The 23,046-nt window shown below is 35.5% G+C and overlaps 1 protein-coding gene across 1 annotated transcript in view; it reads left to right on the forward strand.

The window, feature by feature from the left end:
- Positions 1-2,623: 2,623 nt before the first annotated feature.
- The window catches only part of LOC149785232 (protein lin-9 homolog), a 65,036-nt gene continuing 44,613 nt past the window's right edge, over positions 2,624-23,046 (forward strand). The window contains exons 1-5 of the mRNA XM_089979062.1: positions 2,624-2,657; positions 7,838-7,873; positions 12,308-12,351; positions 13,555-13,656; positions 20,210-20,349. Coding sequence (XP_089835188.1) covers positions 2,636-2,657; positions 7,838-7,873; positions 12,308-12,351; positions 13,555-13,656; positions 20,210-20,349 — 344 coding nt within the window. The 5' untranslated portion in view covers positions 2,624-2,635. The remainder of the gene's footprint in view (positions 2,658-7,837; positions 7,874-12,307; positions 12,352-13,554; positions 13,657-20,209; positions 20,350-23,046) is intronic.

Here is a 23,046-nt window from a genome sequence, read left to right on the forward strand (position 1 = left end):
TCCCTGTAAAATGTAAACATGGTCCGACCTATTAATGGATATGTTTGCTTGGGTTATTTGTGGTATTTCTACAATTGCTATTATTAATACCGAGGTCACGCGTGTTTTTTTTTTCTGGTATTTACGTTTCCAGAAACTCGAGGGATTCATTTCAACCTGAACTCTAACAATTAATTTATTTTTCTAAAAAAGAAGCTCTTCTACAGAAGTGCGTACAAAATATTAGAGTGTGAAATGATACGGCTGTGCCATGTATTGATGATATTCATTGTGATACACGACCTATGATGCGGTACATACAGGGCCTGCGCTACCATATAGGCAAACTAGGCAGCCGCCTAATACGCTGATTTCCGGGGGGGGGGGGGCGCATTTTTAAAAAAATTTATTGTTTATAAATTTTGAAATTGATATTTTCCCGGGGGGGGGGGGGGCGGCGCCAGAATCTAACCTTGCCTAGGGCGCCAGATAGTCTGGCCGGGTCTGGCGCCGGCCCTGGGTAGATATCAATACAGAGGCAAACGACTATTCATGGCCGTCGAAGAATAACAAACAACTTTTATGAAGTACACTCACAAATACACGGATGAAATTATGGAGGACGAAAAGATGAATTAAAGGGAAGATTTTGAACGGCAGCCTTGTTAATAATCGAAAGTGTGTTTCCGCTTTGTGCAGTCTGTATAGATAAGAAGGTTTAATCTAAAGTAAAGCAATTGCAGGGACACAAATGAATAAAGCGTCTATTAATTTCGGATTACAATTGTCTCCCTTTGATATGTCCAGCAATGGCGGTATGGTGCATAATGCAGGTGGGAGTTTAAACACGTTTAAGTGTATCATTATGCTTGCCAGTATGTGGGTTATGCGACTGAATTATATGGATAAATTTACAATTTCACGTGTTCACTGTTGTATTATTGTCAAATAATTAACTTTGATACAGGTAACTTTTTCTTCTACTTCAAGAACAAGGCGTATAACTCAAATATTTGATAAATGATCTTAATAGCCTAATTGACAAAATAAGGGATGAATACGTTTTCAAAGCAAAGAGAAAGAGAAAAATAGTAACAAGGGAATTAATTGTGAATGATGATGGTCGTGGTGGTGGCTGTGATCGTGGTGGTGCTGATTTGTTGTTATTATTATTATTCAGGCAGAAACATCAAAGGATATTAATATCCTTGTCATCTTTGTTTTATAAAGACATCTGAATGATAAAGAATTATTGTAGGAGATCTCTAATTCAGAACATCCTATATACAACAATTTACCGATCCACTCTGCTATCCCGGCCAATTCAGGACACCCCGTGAACAATAGAGAACCAATTTACTGTGCTATCTGTACCGATTCAGAACACCTTAGACAATAGACTATTGAACTTAGAACTTCTAGTTTTGAAAAGTTTACCTTTACACAACTGTATGTCACCTCAGCAAAAACTAAAGTAAACATACTGCTGAAACTGATTTTCCAAACAACAACAAAAGGGGGGGGGGGCAGGGTGCTGTTCCTCATACATGTAGTAAGTTCCTCTAATGTAACTGGTGCATACATTGTTTTAACTCTATTATCAGACACATAAATTAAACACCCAAACAGTTATGCCCTAATTAACATTTATTCATCAAAGCAAAATAACTCACAGATTTCGTTAGTTGTCATATTCTCAAATAATTACTATTTGAAAGTTATTGATAATACGACTGAAATAGTATTAATGTAATTAATATTGTATTCAACTACAGTATCTTTGTTCATGTAAGATTCAATCAATAAATTAGAAACAGTAACTTGCAATCAGTAAATAACAATCAATAAATATAATCGATAAATTGCAATCATTAATTTGATGATAATTTTGTGTTTAAAATTTAACTTGAGGCTATGTTTCCACTTTCCCAGATATCAGATTTCACGATACTTATCATATCAAAATAATTGAACAGTATATACAATTCATCTAAATGGAAATTCCACTCAAAAGTACACACAATTTTAAAACCATTTTACAAATATGCATTCAATACAAATATTTTCTTTTTCCTAAGTGTTTCCGTCTCTTCATTGCAAAAAGAACAGTCATTGTAACTGACAAAACAAAAAACCTTCATCTTTTCTCGAAAACTACCCATACTTTATCATTTAAAAAAAATTATAAAAAAATATCCTTTGCCTTCTTTAAGTATCTTCGACATGTCAACTATCATTGTTCTAAAAATATTTATTTTGCTCACATGTGCACCGCTGTTTTGATGTGAAGACTTTGCTTTCTTTAACAAACTTACTAAGTGCATCTTTAATTCATTTTTGAAAAAGACATAGCCTTGTACACGCTTTTCCTTGAATTAAAAGTTTAACAAAACATTTGTTCTAAATTTCGATTTGTCCTAACAGCTACAGTGATTTAAATATATCAGACATACATTTTAATAATGTTGTGTGGCTCGACTGCAAGCATATTAAAACCCAGGTCACTGCACGTCTCTTGATAAATAGTAACATATCCGAAATTGTAATACCTTTTTGACAATCGTCGACAACTGTTCAATACGTTAATCAAAAAATGTTAACGGATTTACTTCCCTTTAAAGTGACGTTCTTCATTTTGAAAAAGAGGCGCGGCAAAATGGCGGATGAGTCTTTGATCAGTATGCACATGGAATAATTCCCATTTACTTATTTTTAAGCATCCTAAACTTTGAAAATGTCATGACAGAACATTATATTTAAATATTTTATTCCAAATTACACTAAGAAGAAAATAGTTTTCAACTTAAAAATAACTGCAAAACTGTTCTAATATTACCTACCCACTGCATTTGTTGACATCCGACGAAATGTTTGCTTGATAATACCATGGTTTACTAATTAATTATGGTCACAACAGCTTCATTCTTTTATGTAAATTATTTATGATATACATCGCATCGCATGAGTACAATTTATCCAGTATAATTGTCTTAAGGCCATTTCGTCAGAAATGCATTTAAGCAATCTGATTTCGAGCACAAACCTCATGAAGAGTGCAAACCCATTTTGAAATATCAGGTTGATGCTAATTTATCGTGTAAATGTCTAGTGTTTGTAAAGTATTGCATGACATACGACACGGGCTTTTAAATGAGCATTGACACATAAATGCAATCATGACCGAACTGAATTTGTGGCTTAAAAGCGTAAGGAATTAGATTTGTATGGCATCCTTAGCTCACAGACGCATTTCATTCATCTCCTTGTAAGAATATAGCAATTGCTTTCATGTGTGGAAAGGTTTTTAGAATTCTTTTTAATTCGAAGTATTGTGGAAAACATTTTCAGTCAGCAGTGTCATGTGACCACAATGTAATAATAGTGTCAAGGTCTTACATGTAGGACTAGAGCCCAACAATGTAAGACGCCACCCCAGATATTTGTGTTTTATATGTCGCCATCTTACTGCCTAAATAAGGCATTGTGTAGGGTTACATCAGAGCAAGAATGCTCATTTTCAGGAATATCTCACACACTTCTCACGCCCATATCAACACTTTTCTACCAACTGAAGGCATAGTACTTTAGTCAGACTTTTCTTACTCTTATGTCTTTTTTCAAATAAATTTAAATTCTGACAGAAGCAAAAGAACATGTTTTCAAGTTCTGTTGACATATAATTCAGTTTGCTGGAATATGATGGAAGCTGGGAATGCAGAAATCAGTTAAAAGGATGTTAAGTATCTTGAATGAAAACGAAGCTAAATATTTTATTCAGTATTAGTATACTTTTATTTAGTTTTGGTAAAGACAAATTATTAAATGTAATCTCTGCATTCCCAACTTCCACTGCATTCCAGGCAACTGAATTGTAGGTTAATGGAACTTAAAAAGATGCGTTTTTGCTCCTGTCAGAACTTGAATTTTTTTGGGAAAAAGACACCAGTCATTTGTTCAGATTCCCTTTCAATATGCTTAAATTTGGCAACCAATTAATATCTCAGATATTACAGATGCTTGATGTTTTTATAGATACCAGAAAAGGGGTGAGTATTGACAGGAAAAAACATATACATATTGATCATTGACATCATTGATGATTCTAAAATTAATTTTGCTTATTTCATACTGAAATAATGACACATTTCCTTGCATGTAATTAAATCAGAAAAGAAAAGAAAATGTTGCTTTTTATTTCACCAAAACTCCCACTAAATATAATAATTATATAAATGACTTAGCAAACAATATAGACATCAATATGAGTGAAAACTGCTAGCAGGTAAAAAAAAAAATGCAAGAGTTGCAATAGTTAGCCTGATTAGAAAGATCAGCCAATTAAAATGATTAAGAGGTCCATATACTGCAGTACAGTCATGAAAGGAAGAAACATAAGTTTAAAAAAAATAAATGTAATTATAAATTTTCACCTTGACAAATGTATTGTTTTGATTTGAAAAATTAATGCATAATAAAGTAAATTAGTAATATCAGTGATTCCTTTTACCTTTGTTGGTTTCAACCCAAAACACCAACAACCATGAGAAACAAGCATGATTTATTTCATGCCATTTTTTTCAGAGAACTTGTGTAGATGATTCAACATTTCTCACCCATGCGACAGAAAAATCGCTGTTTTACTGACCTTAGTTTTCTTATCTTGGTCTAGTCATCTAAGACCCGTCATCTCATTCAAGGTGTCCACGAGCTCAGAACTACTTTAAAAAAAAGAAACTTGTCTTCTGCTGTGCCTAACATAGTTGTTCTAAACTCAGACAACAACAAATATATAACAAAAACATAGTAACTTAAGGTCAATCCATCTTTGAGAACACACCATACAAAAACATTTTGAGAGACAAAGACATGCATACAATGTCAAGCATTTTGGTATTATTCTAGTTCATTTTACACAGCATGGTCAATTTTATCCTATATCAGGCCAGCATCATTAAATACTGTTAGCTACATGTAATGACACCTATCTGAAAATTGACTGTGCTACAGATAGGATAAAATTCTCAATGCTGTGTGAAATGAACTATGCCAGAAAATACTGATCCATGCACACAGACCATAGACCTATACATTTCATAGCCTCCCAACTCTCTTAACTACGGAAAACTTAGTAACAGCCAGAAATGTGTTATGTCAAACCTGCTTTATTCTAATTTTGTTAAGTATATCCATTGTGCCCCAGTTGAATCAAAAACATACCTACAATATTTAATGACACATAATGCACTTACCAGCCAGAAGGAATCATTTTCCTTCAACACATTCATCCATTAAGCAAATTTCACTGTAACACTTGCCATATTTCCAAGGCAGAAAAATATATTTTCAAAGAATCTGTGAACTTGAAAGTTTCACACACGGTTATCTGCTAGAGTCCATTTTTCGAGGGTCTTTTATACACGGGGTGATTTTACAATCAGTGTTTAAAAAAGGAGAGTTATATATGATAGTGACACGTATCACTAATTACCTGTGAATAACCCAAGCATGGACGCTCGTGCTACATGTAACTTTTTATTATAATAATAGCCTATACACTACAACACAGGTGTGGGCACAGTATTGTTTCATTATTTACAAGTTTCTAAATTGGAACTGATGAAAATGAAACATTTTCTTGTAATTAAGTAATTAATATTAGCTATTTATTGTTAATTTCATATAACACCCATATATTAAATGTGATAATATCACAATACAATGCAACGTTTTATGTTGATATTTTCTTGGCTCACTCATAAAAATTACTTCAAATGACACAGTCAAGCCACAGTCCTCATTAACTTAGTTGTATTAATGCACCGCATGTAAACTTTTGCGCATGAACTATATTGCACAAGTGAGAAGTTCTTTTTTATTTTAAAAGAAATTATTGGGTGAGAAATAGAATCTACGTTGGCAAGCCTCGTGGGGATACAAATAATGTAACCCCTTGACTGGGATTTTCTTGTCTTGGTCCAAAAACCCAACATAGATTCTACATATCACAGATCAACCACTGATGCCATGTTTAAGACTCCCATTCTTTTACACAAGACTGTTGTCACAAGTCATAAGTAATGAAACTAGCAGCAACATAAGTGATGCAAATTTGTATTTAGTCTGTGTAGCTAGCATACCTACAATCATTGGTTGCCAAACTGAAACATTCAGTATATCTTTACTGGAACCTTTAGCTCTTGTGCCATGGATTGTCTCGTGTTGCATAGCAAATCATGGACTGTAAATGAGTTGAGAGGTTTGTTACACCAGCATTTTGATTTCAGTTTTGCACATATTACACATGGTTACCATTTCATCAAGTGTATTGGTGCCTAACTCCCTTTTCAGTCAAAAATTATTCCAAAGAAAACTATTTGCACTTGGGTTCTTCATGAAAACATATTTAGATGCCGCCATGTTGGTAACAAAGCTAAGTTTAGTGGAAGACAGTAGTGTGCTAAAAAGTTTGTGCCAGATGGTCTAGTGTAGGTGAAGAAAAAACCCAGGTATACTGGTATCTCTATACTCGTATCATGGTATATCGTATCGAGCATTTTGTATTGCAATTTACCAGTATATCGATATATTGTTTCACCCTTACTTCCTGGGCACATTGGTATAAGAAATGATGTAAGGTCAGATAAAGCAGCCAAAGCTGCTCTGCAGTCATCCCTCAGTCTCTGAATGGAAAATTCCAAATACAAAGTTCAAATGTTGTATAAGTCATCATATTCATCATCCTTGGCAAATGAAAACTCCACAAAGTTAAGAACAGTAAACCCTCTACTGGAGAGCAGCATCTCTTGTTTAGGAGAATTTGGAGAGATGAGACATATTATGCCGATTGTCTACTGGATATGCATACCTGATTAATGCATAACTCCTGAATGGTCAGCCTTGAATGGAATGCATACCATGCTAGTGTCCGCTGACAGTGGAACATCTTTTTATTGGTTGTTTTGATTTCTGCCTTGTGAGACTGAAATATTTTGATGTGAACTGCCAGAAGAAAATGAGATGACGTATCACCCAAGAAAAGCTTGGACTTAATAATAGAATGCAGTTTACATAACCGATTTTGATTATGTTTTAAGTATTTTATATGTATTACCTTTGTCTATTAATGTTAAAATTCTGTATACATTTTACAAAATTTAAAATTTTTACATTTTATATTTTATCTTAATGTTTACAATACTTTGGCAAGGTTTGTCCTCATAAATATTTTGCAAAATTCATTTTTAAATTCTTTGAACTTGACCTTTGATTGTCCACTTTTGCCATAAAACATTACTACATACTGGTACATGAATATGCATATGAACCTTGATCTAATGATCAACAGTCAGTCTTGCTTGTGAAATACAGTTATTGTTTTCAGTTAATGAATAATAAATGTTATCGCTGAACTGACTACCTTTTGATTTTCACTGGATCAGCGAAACTTAGTGGGGATCAATACAAGTTTTATAAGGTGATCCTGTGGGTAGCTGTATAATGTGATCGCAAAAATCCCCATTTTAAGTCTTGACAGATAGTGGTACTAGACAGCATTTTCAGTATTTTGGGATTTGTTTTCATTAATGGTTATAGGCAAAGATGTGGTCTTTTGTAAACCTGCCAAACATCACAAGAACAACTGTCCAAGGATAGAGCATGAGTGGAAAGCTTCACTTTTGTAAATGGAATTGATTTTGTGATTATTTTGACTGTTATTTTCCATAGAGAGAATCTATAGTGTTTATTATGCCAGAATTTCAGAGAGATATGAATATCATGGATTCATTGAAGTTTAATTGTTTGCACTGTGTGCATGTTGATTCTTTTTAAATTCGAAATGAACATTGTTATATTTCAGGTTCATCTGCCAAAGCTCTTGTGAGCTTGAGAGAAGGTATGTATACTTCTTTTGTTATATCTCAAGTTAATGGTGTTCTTTTTGGAAAGCACCCAAGAAAGTCAGTTGTTGGAGGTAGATTGTGTACAAAAACAAAAGGTGTCTCATCCTCATCAGATAAGTTTGATTTTTGTTGCCTTAGTGGATATAGCAATCGTTTGGCTTCTGTCCATTCTTGTTATGTCCACACCATGGGTTGACCTCAATGTTAACATTTTAAACTAATGTCATTATTAAAGTTTTAAGTTAATGTCTGTGCTAAAGTTTGTTTGCTTTGCTAAATAGAAAAATGAGTTGCATGGCCCAGTTAAGTATATCAACACACTGAAGAGCTTAGCCAGAAATACCCTTGAAAGGCATGGTAATTTTAAAGACTACGTTAAAAATCATGTGTATTGAATTTTGTGCATAGTATATACATTGTAATGACATTTTTGTGCATAGTATATACATTGTAATGACATTTTCGATTACATGTGCATAATTTTTGTTCAGTCTATGCGACATATTTTAACTTGCTGTGCAAGGATTTATCAATGACATGTCAATAAAACTTAAGTTTTTGAGTAAACTTTATTTTGGTGTAGTGATAATCCTAATACTTGTACTTGATTTTTAATTAGTCATGTACATATTAACTCGTTCTTCTTTGATTGTGCTAGCAATTATCAAAAGTAACTAAAACTTTAAGATAGCAAATTATTTCAATAAAAGCAACACATTTTATAGTTAAAAATGTTGAGGCTGGGCCTTAAATTCACCATTTGCCTTGTAGTTGTTGTCAGCTGATAGTTTGCTAGTGTATTTTTTAGTTTGTGTAAATGACATCGATAAAGATTATGTTTCTTCTTTAATAGATCTAGCATTAAACCAAATACTGATTAGATTGAAATGAAAACAATTTGAAAAAGATTGCATTATTTAAAGAAAGCACTACTAACTAGATAATGTGTGATGAATAAAGTGTGATGAGAGCAACAATTGAAATGGATATTGCAGTCTCTTTCGGCTACATTATTAGACAGACATTCCCATCTTTTATTGATAAAAATTTGTGACTACAGTACTTGGAAAATTGTAGCATCAACTGGATGCCATAGGTGAAAAATGTACCTCTCTGACACGCAAGCCTCCTAACTCCAGGTAGTGACCTACACCCCCACCCCACCCACATCAGACAGCCTACCTGTGGGTGGCTGCCCCATGCAATTTCAGGCTCACTGGATCACAGTATTCCCTTAAACAATTGGATGATCCAGCTCATTTGGGAGGGGTTTCAGATTAATTTATACAACCCCCTCCCCTTTCCTCATTCCCTATTCACAGACATACCATCAAGTCCGGAGAAGGATGCCTTATTACTGCAGGAGATATGGTCACTCATTGAAAAACAAGCAGTGGAGTTTGTGCAAAGCCACAAGTGGGGGGATATTCCAGGCTGTTTTTTATTGGAAGGTGAACAGCAAGTTGAGGCCAATCAGTCACCTAAGTTGTCTCAACAAATACATTTTGCCTGCAAAATTGAAGATGGAGACAGCGAGATCAATCCATCTCTCCATCAGCAGGATGAGTAAGCCATCACTCTTGATCAGACCAATACATATTTTCATGTCCCTATCCACCCAGCATCATAGAATTTTTTCTGTTTTGCTTACCATGACACGGTTTAGCACTTCAAAGTTGTACCCTCTGGCCTCAGTCACAGCCCTTGGGTTTTTATCAAGTTATGGATCATCACTCTGTTCTGATCAATTTCATCTCCAACAATGGCATTGTATCTGGATCACATTCTCCAGAAACACAGGGTAAGTTCTATGCTGCTCCAAGGCATAAATGATTTTCTCTCACTTTTAGGCCATCTGGGCTTTCTGTTGAACTGGGAAAGGTCTGAACTCTGTTCATCCCAGCTTTTTGTCCATCTTGGTATGGAGTTTATCACAACCTGAATCTAGTACTGCTTCCTCATGTTCATGTAATCAGGATCATCAAACTCGTCAAATCTGTTTCCAACAAGCATGGATTTCAGCGAGGATATTCTTGAAACTCTTCAGATTATTCCATGAAAGGCAGATTTAATCCCACTCAGCGGTCTATAAATGAATGCACCACTTATAAATGATGTTGCCAGCCCATTTTTGAGTCCCCTCAATTAAACAGTCATGATCATGCCAGACATACAATCATTCCTATGTCAGTGGTGCACCTTAAGGTTGGCTGACCTTGTGGGGGGGGTGGGGATCCTGCTGGAGAAGCCCCAAGCAGAAATAACTATGTACTGATGCTAATACATATGTTTGAGGAACCCACCTGATGCTGGACTTCACTACTGTCAGCTGGTGAAACAGCCTCCATATCAATGTACAACTCAGTCACATTCCTGGCAGACTCAATGTCTTGGTGGACACTCTATCCCGGAAAAGTCAAGTCTTTCACATAGAATGGTCTCCATCAATTGGCCTTTACTTGGATCAAGTCATTCGCATGAAATGATCTCTCTATCGATTGGCCTTTCTTTGGATCTGCACACTTTAGGTGTTTCCAATGAATGATCTTTTTGTTACAAGTTGGAATCCCAAGTTGCCAACCTTTGTATCATCAGTTCCAGAGCTTGGATGCTCTGTCAATCAGTTGGGAGGGGTTTTAAGTATTTGCCAACCCCCCATTGGTCTTGGTGCCAAAACTTTATCCAGAAGTTACAGATTCAGACATGCAAAATGATTCTGATACCTTCTCTCAGATGGCACAAGACCTGGGTTACTTTGCAATTGATCTGCCCAGGAAGATTTCAGCCATCACTTCCAGGACCATCTTCTTCACGTTTGGCTCTTGTCTAGACAGCCATGAGAGAAAAACAATTTAAACCTTCAGTTGTGGAGAGAATCTTGATATCCAGAAGGCTGGCCACTCTGAAAGCTTACAATAGAAAGTGGCATGTTTTCATGGACTGGTGCCATATTAATGACATCGTCCCGCTAAGTGCCTAAATTCCTCAACTGGCTGAATTTTTTCTCTGGCTCTTTGAGGAGAAACAGTTGGTCCCATTACTATCAAAGGCTAGCACTCCATATCACATTCCAGCATCATTGTACATGTGATATCTGGCATGATAAAGATCTATCGAAATTGTCAGCCAATTTTGATCTCAATCGACCAAAATCCTTCACTTTGTTTCAGAAATGGAATCTGTCCTGGGTTTTAATATGAATCAATTCAAATAATTCAAGCCTCTAGCTTAAGCTACTATCACACAAAACCCTTTCTGCTAACTTGAACTATCTTCAGTTCGGATCGGATGGTTCATTGGTCCCCTTAACTCAACCAGGCTTTATAGCCAAAAATAGGTTACCGTCTGTTGGCAGTCAAAGAGTCCTCATTGGCTCACTTTCTTTCATAGACAGGTCAAGAGCAGCAGCCATACAGAGTCCAGTTAGCTCATTAAAGCACTACTTGAAACTCAGAGACAAGTCATCATGGCTGAAAGGGGTTATGCACTCAGCATACTCAGAGGTCCCACAAGACCTGGGTCGTCTCATGAAATTAGAGTGATCTCTGCAGGCCTTGCATTTGAACATAACATTTCAATACAACATATATTAGAAGCTCTTGGGTGGCATGCAGAGGCAAACCTTGAATCTGGTAGGCCATGTGACAGCAGCCCAGATGGCCACCAGACTAAATTTAAACAAATACTTGCCTTATAAAAGGAGCCCCATTTTAATGAAAGGCCTTATAGTGAAGGAGTACTGTACTTTGATCATTGTATGTTAGCATGATAATCAAAACAAGTTCGACCACTTCGGTGGCCTAATGTTAGAGCGTCCACCTCGGATGCGGGAGGTCGTGGGTTCGATCCCTGGTCAAGTCATACCACAGACTTACAAAAATGGTACTAACAGCTGCCTTGCTTGGTGCTCAGCATTAAGAGGTTAGTGTTAGGACTAGTCTGCCTGGTGTCAGGATAATGTGACTGGGTGGGACATCATGCTACATTTCTGCAGCATGATGCCCCAATTCTAGACATCACTATAAACTGTCACACTGCAGACATCGTAGTGATATGACTGAAATTTGTTTAAAGCTACATTAAAAATCCAAATCACACACACACACACACAAAACAAGTTCTGGGCAATGCATACACATTTAAAATTACTGTACTTATGACATGAATAACACTTGCTCAGATAACCCACTGGATTTTTTTTTAATGCAGTTTAAAACCATTGTATAAAATTCTCAATTTGAAAAAAATCTTTTTGAGCTCAGTTGTAAGAAGAAAATCTTCCAGTGGTTTCTGAAGTGTTGGTCATTTTTTTCTAAAATTGACTGTTCAAAAAAATATTGTACTTTTCACAATTTTATGTAATGAAATTATACCCTCTTGTTTTTATTGCTTTACATGCTATTCATTATAACTTCTTTTTTTTATAGGCAAAGGCTCTGCCTTCAGCAGATCTCCCAGCAGAAGGGGAAATGTAAGAAAAAATATTTATTCTAACCAAACAAATTACTTTCCATCCTTTTAGTTCTTTAGAAAAATATCATGTAATAAGCAAGGTAGTGATATCTTATGGGTTGATCATTGTGCATATGACAGCCATTTATGCATGCAGAACAAACTGAAAAAGAATATGTAAGATGCTGTAAGTGTACTAAATTGAGCGATTTTCAAAATCTGATTGAGTTCTGAATTCAAATCATAATCAGGGTTTAATTGAGGACATGCAGTTGTTTAAAAATGTTGTACCCAAAACCAAGTTCACAAAAATTATGCAAGCGCTACCTTTATTTTTTCATTAAATCCCTCCTGTTTTCAGACCACCCCTCCCCTTTGCCCAATGCCTTTAGTTATTATTTAAACAGGTTTATTCTTGGTTTTTAACTATAAATAAAAGAAAATAACATATGACAAATGTACCACATTCTAATTTTTGCTGAAAATATCACTTTATTGCATATATTTCTTATTACCCGATTTTTTACAAAAATTGCCAGTAGGTTGGTGTCTGTTGTTTGTTCTACTAGCTAATCCTTATAAAATATATAGACCCATATCTGCATATGGAAATTAGAGCTTATGGAATTTAAGTCGGGGCTTGGTAATTTTTCTTAAAGAAGCCATAGGCCTTTGTCTAAAAAATTGCCTTGAGTACTGGTATAATATTTCTGTTTTTAGAGGTGATATAGTGATGTTTTCTTTTTAGCAGATTGGTCAATGAAGTCACATCTATGTGTACAAACCTTAAAGAGGCATATGCCATGATAAAGACAATTTATAGTGAAATAAAACAAGTATTTCCTTGTTTTCATCATCGGGATGCATTTATTTCCAAACAAACTACATAAGCAGTACAATGGAAGTGATCTTGTGAGCATTCATTCTTGAAATAGCAGGAATTAGTGGTCTATTTACATCAATTACCTCATTATCAGTCAATAAAAATTTCCATCGCCTGCAGCTTGGCAGTATTTATAATCTCACTGCTCTACTGTGTTATAGGAAGTGTAGTGCATAGTCAGCTTACAAGAAAGCTATCTGGTTGGTCATTGCCTCTTTAGATGAAGACAGGCTCCAATTTTGTGACTGTATCTGACCTACTATTAAAGAGATTTTTAGAGCTTTTAATCAGATTATGAAGTACGTTATATTTTCCTCACTTTTTTATTTACAATATCAGCCCCCAAGGATACGAAAAATGAATAAAAGATTTTTCAATGAGGATGAAGATAATGATTACTCTCCAGGAAAATCTCCCAGGAAGCAAGCAAAAGCCTCAACGGTAAGTTTTTATGAAACTATCAGTTCATTGAGTGAATATCAGTGCAGAATGATGTCTCAACTGCCGGAATATAACGAAGTGATGAGAAAATAGGGAGTAGTGAATAGAGTTCAGTATATCACAGAATATTTAATTAAGGAAGTGTATTCAGTTTACACAATGAAGTGTATTCAGTTGGTTCAGGCTGGCTGAAAACACTTGACCAGTTAAATTGCTTGGGGTGCAGCTGAGACCATACATGTGACTCATGTTTACAATGATCTGCAGATGTATGGTTGAGTATCACTGCCAAACGACCAATTTGTGTCAATAAGAGTGCTGTGGAGCATGTGATCAGGCAGTTGCCATCAATTTTGTCAGCAATTCCAGTCACCATAAGCTTCTTGCTACATACTTTATCAGTATGGTACAGTGGCCCTTCTGATCAGTATTAGATATATCATTAACACAGACAAACCCTGGTACTAGCTTCAGTAACCTTTCCCAGGATAGTCTATACTGGAGTTTCTAATTTTTAAAAAAGTGGCCCATCCCTACCTTCTTTTTCCAAATATATGTTAAAAATCTATTACACATTGCATGAATGGTGGTAGAGAAGCAGGTTTAGAAGTGGTGTCTATGATGTGGAACTGGTGTTCAAAAACTAGACGTAACCTAAAGAGATATTATATAACAGCATGGAATTGTTTACGTTTACTATGATGATCAGGTAAAAGATCTATTTTTGCAGTAATTTACATAAATTTCATATTTTTTTCATAAAATCTCCCTTTCCCAGCTTTTTTAAAAAAGTAGCCCTGTTTTATCGAGACTTTTTCACTGTGGATTGCAGGAAAGATTGACTTGGGGTATCATAGTGATACTTCACTTTATACATGCATTTTGAAAGATGGAGCTGCCATTGTAACACCTCATGGCACCATTTGAGCCAGTTACCAGATAAAGCATCAGTTTTTTACTGTTGAAATTACAGCCATATTAAAAGCTTTGAACTACATTAAACTCTGTGAAAAGAAGACTGCTGCATAACAACAGTATAGAGTACATTGTCCGTCATAGACCTGCATGTACTTTCTTTTCTATTTGTAGCAACTGTACATTAACATTTTCAAGAAAACTGGTTTGTTTTTTTGAAATTTAAAGTCACAGGTTAATTATATTTTTTGATAAATATGTTTAGGCAGTGCTTTAAAAACATCTGATTCCAGATGTTAAGAAAAACAGGTTTTATTGATGTGAAGATGGATGATAAATGACTGAAAGATGTTAGACGAGAGGGACCTTTATCAACTTTCTGTCAGATCAGGAAAAGAAGAAATGATGTAATACAGCACTCAGGTTAAGCACATTATTGTGCTCATTACAGAATTTGTGAAGTTGATTTTATTATTATTCAGCACAAGTTAGACATGTAGACAAATTAAAATGAGAGTTTTATATATAAGGGGGCGCTCACCAGTTATTATGTACTTTTGAGAGAGTGACCTATGTAAGGTGAAGCTGTTTGCATTTAAAACGTGCACAATGGAGAGAATGGTGGCATACCTTATGCTACATTAATGTAATGTGGATGATATTGTACTTTTGGAAATTGTACATGATTTAAACACACTGCTAACTAAAACGAATGCTCCCTTATGCTAAAAAAATCAACCTGAATTTGTCTAAAGTACACTATCCATAGCAGCTACTAAAATAGGGAAAACGAATTTTGCCAGACTAGACAATACCAGCTTCTGAAAGGGCAATGAATGAATTACCAATTATATCAAATGTAAAAAATTTATCGGCTCTTTTTTATACAGTTTACCTCTGAAGTTCAGGGAGTGAAAATGACCAAGTAGAGCTAGCACTTTTTTGAAAGGTGCACATCTGGAGTAAGGCCAAGCTGTATAGTCTATAACCCATATTACACCCATCAATCATACATAAAAATAAAGGGAATTAAAGGTTCTTTGAATTATACCCAAGATGTATAAGATCTTTTTTAAATAGCAAGTACAACCAGTGAGGAAAGCCGGGAAAATTCTTTTTCTTTAAAATCCTAACCCTATGCAAAATACGAAACTGTAGAGTGCCACCTAAAGAACTTGTAAATGTTTTGTGTTCTGGTATTAATCAACGTGTATTCAGAAAATTTGAGACAAGAATTTTAACCAGTTGCAGATCCAGATTAGTAGCAGCACAAAATTTACATTTTGCATACAGTTTATTGTAATTATGGCATGTACGATATAGATTACACTTTTCATGCTCAAATTATGCTTTATTGCCACTATTTTGACGAGCCAAATACCAGATACCTTTTAACCACCTCAACCCTTTTGGTGACCCTGAAGTCAGCACCTAGAGGTTACCAATACCCAGAATGGATGAACTTTGATTGATTCAGAATTCCTGATATCACATTTAACCAGTTCAGTAAACACTTCGTTTGAGGGAGGTTTCCTTGCCATTCTACTAAAATAGTCTCTAGCCTCTATCTCTCCTGCTTCATCCTCTTACAAATAAAAGATCAGCCTTTTTCAAAGCAACTTCTACAGTCTGGTCAGGTCACTTAGGTTTGAAAGCAATCTGAAATACGCAAGTGTCAAAAGAACATTCTTTTCAAAATTACAACTCCAATATACTTTAGCCCAGCTTTTTACAAGACACTTGGAGGTTTTTTACACTGAAATACTAGATTGTAACCTTCCTCATTGTGCTTGTACCAGAAGCCCATCAACATGCAACCAATGGTCTGCAATGTTTTTGTGATTGGCCACATGATCAGATTGGACTTGGTGACTTTATTTTAGCAACATGAACACAGCCAAGACTCCTTTCACATCTGATATTTAGCAGGGCAGCTTAACACTCACTTTCTAATGCCATTGTTGTGGTAAGACCTAGATCACAGAAAAAGATGCATCTTATCAATGTCTGCACTGTTGACAGACTATCAGAAGACCATTTTCAGATTACACTCCAAGTCTTCCAGCCTTTGTTATTTCATGGTCAGAGAGAAGAGTTCAGAAAATAGGAACAAAACTTGCACTAGCCTAGTGTCCAGGATATAATACAGTGAGAAACTGTCCAGTTTTAGTAGTTTTAACCCAGTTCTTTTCACTGTCACTGAAAATGATGATGTGCTGTGTTGCCTTATTTATGGTCTTCACTCTTCACAATGAAATGCGAGATGCACTGCCCACATGTTTCATTGCTGTCACTAGATTGTATTCTCTCCATGCTTACAGAGCATTCAGGTTCCTTCACAACACAGTCCTATTGAGAACTTACTCCAGGTCTGTTTTTAAGATTGTAGATCCCTTAGTGAACACCTTTTGGTATCATGCTTCAGCATGAATATCCAAGATCATTCTCCACCTTCTTAACAGGTCAAAAGGACAGGGTGTAGCTAGACTTGATATTATTTGTATAGCTTCATGCTTCATCTTGGATTCCATGTTAACAAGGACAGATTCTATCTGGCTCTCAAGATATCTGCAGATTGCCTTCCTGTCTCCAGTAGTGGCATGAACTTTGCCAGCAAGAACCAGTAATCAAAATTTTGGATTTTATGAGATAATGGGGGGACTTAACTCTGGTTCATGGAGAGTATAGTATCTAGCTGAGGATCAACTGCCTGATGTCATGATCTTCACATGCGCTAGCACAAATTACCATGGTGCCTACTACCTGCCTTCCTCCCCAGTGAGTGGGGTTTGGCCTCTTCTGGACTGCTTCATGCGTATCAACCCCATGAGTATGAGGGCCATAGTGAATGCCTTTCAATCACTAGAGAAGATCTTATCAGGAAAAGGCACTCTCATACGTCTCTTTATCTGAGATGTCAAATATTACTTAAGAAGAAGAAGAAGAAGAAGAAGAAGAAAAAAAACACTCCTCGGACCTATGTCATCCCATTTATAATTTTCTTGGGTAATGTTCTTTTTAACAAATCCACGTTAAATTTCACCACATCTAGGGTGTGCACTGATTCCTAGTGGATTAATTGTCATTGTGGTGTTAGCTGATTGACATTTCATGGTCCATTCACCTCTCAATCCTCTGACAAATATGTCCCCACTGGGGTTGCCATTTTACAGTCCTTACTGCAATGAGGTAGAATGCCAAAATCCCAACCATTGTCTCCACAGTTTTAGATAAATAGTACCTGGGTAGCCATTGCCCTTTTGCCAAAAACTTTTGCTGTTAAACTTACCTTTCCCCTTACCACTCAGTTCCTCCAGTCATGCAGAAGTGAGGAATCTGTCATTTGAAAACAAACTAGAATGAATATTGTGATGGAAGGTCCTGTTCTGCACAAGTTTGACTTAGCAGAAATCCTCCTGCCATTGTGGTGCCAGAGAAGGATGGGGTTCTTTTTCATTATGAAATTCTGTTTCAAGTCCTGTTTTTTCTTCTTTTTTTCTTTTCTTTTTCTTCTCAAAATGTCATCAGACTGTGTGCTGAAATAAGCATTTTGTGATGTTTCTATTCTGTTGGATAAAATTACACTGCACGTTTTCTTTAAATAAACCTTAATCTTATGTACAAGGAATTAAGTACATTGAGAGCCCATCTTTAGCTTTTTAAAAAACAAAAATGTCATATTAGCTGGATGAGCATTTCCATTCCACCCACCCAACTTCACTCCACCAGTTCCACCTAAAGGCCCATCAGGACTAAATTTCAGTATTATTTATATATGGGCACACGATCCTAAACCCTCCCTGTGGTTACATCATTGGAAGAGCTTGCACAGCCTTGTCATTAGTAACTGGTGATTGATGAGATTGGTAAACCTGGCAAGCAGAGGACATTTTAGTACCTCTGTTGCTGTAAAAACAAGGCAAAACTTGTGGCAAACTTTGGGATGACTGGAACTTTGAGGTAGTGGATGCATTGTGTTCTGGTAAACAGTGTTTTGAAGGAGTTTACAGTAGATATTGGTATCTTCTACATCAATGGCCTGTTTTCATCTTAAACTTTGTTATACAATTATTACAAGTAAAAAGTTTTGTACCTTGGTATACTAAGGTTTCCAGTCTTGCCTGCAACAGCAGTATTGGACATTTCTTTGTTAGGATTACATGTTGAAGTTTTTGAAAGCCATGTATCTCATGCATATATTGCTGATTCATCTCAAACATTCAATATCATGTGTACCCTGTGATAATAAAGTTTCCCGTCTTGTTCAGATACAGTATCTATTTCATTGAAATATTGATATAATGTGTGCTCTGGGATAATAAAGTTTCCTGGCTTGCCATGATAGTGTAAACCAACTATAGCACACATTGTTATAACATGAATTCAGATATAACATGGTTGTTTCATACCTCCCAAAAACTGCTGTATTTGTTTGCTTATAACATTTTCTTTTTTAATTCTTTTTTTTTCAAAGCCCAAAAACTAACGTGTAAAAAGGTTAATTAATTTCAGCAACTGCTAATCATCAGTGTTAATCTCACTACTAAAGCTCGTTACAATTATGAGGGAATGATATATAAAATAAAACACACCCCACTCACACAAAAATGAGAAAATTGTCAACATGTAAACTTGGCTTTGTTGTGGTGTTATCAATTGTCATGATATCATTTGGCCAGTGAATACTATTAAGCATTTCCAGTAAAAGTGCCCCCATTTATTTAAGATGGTAACTGCCAATGAAGCACATATATTATGCACTTGTTTTTAATACCCATCCCCTATGCTGTTTCTTTTGATGCATGCATCATTTTCTTCTGCTAACTGACTTGGTTGGTTATAGCATGGTTTGGTACATACCACAGTCTCGTTTTATGGACCCCAAGCCATCATGTTATAGTGGGGTCACACTGTACAAAGTCTTAATGAGCAAGAAACATTAGTATAATGTTTACCCTGTGATAATAAAGCTTTCTGTCTTGTACATATTCATAGTCTGATTCAGCTGAAAGTTTGGTATAATGGGATATATTGCCAAAATATGTAGTCTGATTAACTTTTGGTTGCAACAGCATGGAATTAATTCATTTATATAGGTTCAGGTGGGAAATTTCAGCACAACTCTTGTTAATGTAAATATAAATAGCCATTGAATAACATGAATTTTAACAGAAGATAGGTAACAATGTGGTCTGAGTCTCTGGCTTCCCTGTACTGACAGATGATTTCAGAGCCAAAATGTATGTTCCAGCAAGAGGTGGTGTTTTTAGGCTGATATTTTGTAACCAAGCATCTGTCTGAATATGTGACTTGCAGAGGTCCATAGCTTGACTGTCTCTCTTCATGCCTTCTGTAGTAATTTGCATAGTTAATAGGAACGTGACAGTAATTTAGCCAAAAGTTAGAAACAGCAAAAAATCACTAGTATGAAATTATTGCATTATTGTAAAGGAATAATTATGGTTATATAATAAAGAAGTTCTAAGTTTGTAGTATATGATGTGATAATAAGCTGGACCCTTTGGAAGTGTTAAGGGCCTGCTGAATTTTACATAGAGAGCATAATATATTCCCCATTCTTGAAATGCTGTAGAAAACACTAAAATGCTTTAACTCATGATTTGCTTAAATATTTCAGAAAAGTAACAACAGCGGCTATCTGACTGGTCATGATAAAAAGACAGCCCAGTATATTGGTGTACGACTTAGAAACCTGCTGAAGCTTCCAAAAGCCCACAAATGGGTCTGCTATGAATGGTTCTACTCTAATATAGACATGTAAGTGTCTGCAGAAAGAATTAAAATAATCAGTTAAATCTGGACAATTAATCCTTTGGCCAGATGTGGCATCTATCAATAGTTGTCATGGAAAAAAGATTCTAATGCACAGCAGAGCAATTTAGTCAGGATTCTTTATGTAATCGGTAGTCTGGCAAGAGCTTATGTAACCTAATAGGCAGTATTACAAGAGCTGGTCTGATCTAATCAGCAGTTTGACACGAGTTTGCACAACCTAATAGGCAGTCTGAGAAGAGCTGGTCTGATCTAATCGGCAGTTTGACAAGAGTTTGCACAACCTAATAGGCAGTCTTACAAGCTTGCACAACCTAATGGCATATAGAAAGCAATTTACTGGATAATGTACACACATTTGACTGTTTATAACTTAAATATTTTTATCTTGTTTTCATGAAATTTTCACAATATACTTATAACCCTTGTTTCAGTCAATGTAATTTTTTTATATATTCTGGTTTTGAACAAATTCATGTACAAATGAGAAGACATGCCATATTGTGAAATGTAAAGCAGGTATCATATATACTTACGAGTTGAGTCTTACTGCAAACTGTGCAGACACTGATCTGCTGTCGCATAATGCATTTCTAGATCTGGGTCTGTGCAGTTTTAAAAGAGTAATCATTAGAACAAGCTAGAAAGACCCTGATCTACCAGCACGTGATGCAACAGCAGATAATGGTCAGTGTTGTTTGCAGTTAGATTGACCTGTAAGTGAGTATGTGTGGTACTTAAAAGGTGTTGATATTTATGGTTATCTATCATTGCATAATACAAAATCATGGTTTAATTGAAGAAAGAAGAATAGCTAAAAGGAAAGACAGTAAAATAAAAAGTGAATAGTTTAAGAGTCATTCAGATAATCCATGGGCACACTACTTACAGTAAAATATATTTCATCTTTTGTCAAAAAGTAGAAAATGGATGCAATTTACTTCAAAGGCTCTTTTTCAATGCCACTCTTTTGCAACCAAACTTTGACCCATCATTATAAATTATGACATTGATAATCATATATTAGTGTTTCCTACTGACCATAAGAAGGCCATGGTGAAAAGGTAACTAGAAGGGCACATGCAATGTGTACTAATGTATAAAGTAAGAAAAATGGAAGAAAAGCAAATTAAAAAAACAGTTATGCATCTGCAGTTTTGAGGAGAAGGAAGATATCAAGCACATAGATTGGAAATGGATTGATAGATTAAGCAATTCTGTCCATCAGTGGTCAAATTCTAAAATAATACATGGTCACAGGCAATTATTGTATATATATATTGTGGGGTTCAATGCCATTTTTCAGCACATGATCGGCTATACATGGCGGCCAGTATATTTGGTGGAAGTACAACCTGGGAATGCCTTGGGAAGAACCACTGACCTTATGAGAAGCTACTGGTAGGCTTTCTCACATACCCATATTCAAATTTGGTTGAACTGAGGCTTAACCTCATATGAACGGAGCTGAGATGTGTGAGTGATCTAAAAAGGCGAGCACTTTAAATTAGACCACTTTTCCACCCAGGGCCCCTTGAGTATATTGATCCTGGCTGTGTGTGTTGGTATATTAAATACTGTATTTAAAAGAATCAAGGTCATGTCTGTTCCACTTAAACATACACGGTACCCAGGAAAGGCAGGTTTATTTTTAAATATATGCCATAGTACTCTGGTTACTCAGAGTTCATCTGAAATAATACAAATTTCTAAAGTGTTTCTGTGGGTGACTACTCAACATTAAAAGGGCCTTCTCAGGTTCATTTTACTGGAAAAGCCCTCACTGCCTGGAGAGAGAAAAAATTACCAGAAAAATTAATATCATTTTTCAGAACAAGTCTGCATATGATAAGTTGTATACAGTAATATCATTCAACCTAAAACCATTTTCATTTTATCTATGTTTTCACACATATTTAGCCAGCTTTTTATTAGGGGAGCACTTACAGCATACCATTTTCACATTTAAAAAGTTTTCTCTTCGATAGATTCTTTTTAGGATGTAAGTGTATTTTACTGGTCTTACCCCAAAAAGTATACTACTTTGGTGAAGCATTAAAAATACACTCTGTGGGAATTTGTTTGTCATTGCCATATAGCAGTAGATACACCCAGTGGAAAGGACTAAGATAAAATATTCTGAACCTGGTTTGTACCCATTTTATCTGCCAGTTCAGATGAAATTGTAATTTTAGAAATGTGTCTGTTGTGCAGGTTTTATCATTTTTAATTACATCACAGAATTAACCAAAAATCAATCTTTTGCTGATATGAGCACATAAATGTATGATTAAGAATTCTTGGTTTTCAAAACTTGAACTAGACTGTGACAGGTATCAAAGGTTAGGAATCAAAAATGTAGTTTTTATAGTGAACGTTTGTCTAAAAGATACTGCATGTTTCCCTGTTATGTCAAACTGCATACAGCTACCCAAACAAAGCAAATTAAACTTTGAGTTTATATGATCAAAGTCTTTTCTCTTTGGTGTCTTGCCTCTGTAATCAGACATAAAATTGATGACATTCATTTTTCATTTCCGTAAATTTCATAAGTTTTCTCAAGTGTCTGACTGGATTTATTAAAGGTGAGTTTCTCTCTGCTTCGGGTACAATGACAGAAATGATTGAGGAACATCTTTCTTTGATAGTTAACTCTGTATTTCATTATCGCCAAATGGGGTC

Source organism: Sinohyriopsis cumingii, chromosome 13 (genome assembly GCF_028554795.1).
Source record: "Sinohyriopsis cumingii isolate HCF-2022 chromosome 13, ASM2855479v2, whole genome shotgun sequence".
NCBI lineage: Eukaryota > Metazoa > Mollusca > Bivalvia > Unionida > Unionidae > Sinohyriopsis > Sinohyriopsis cumingii.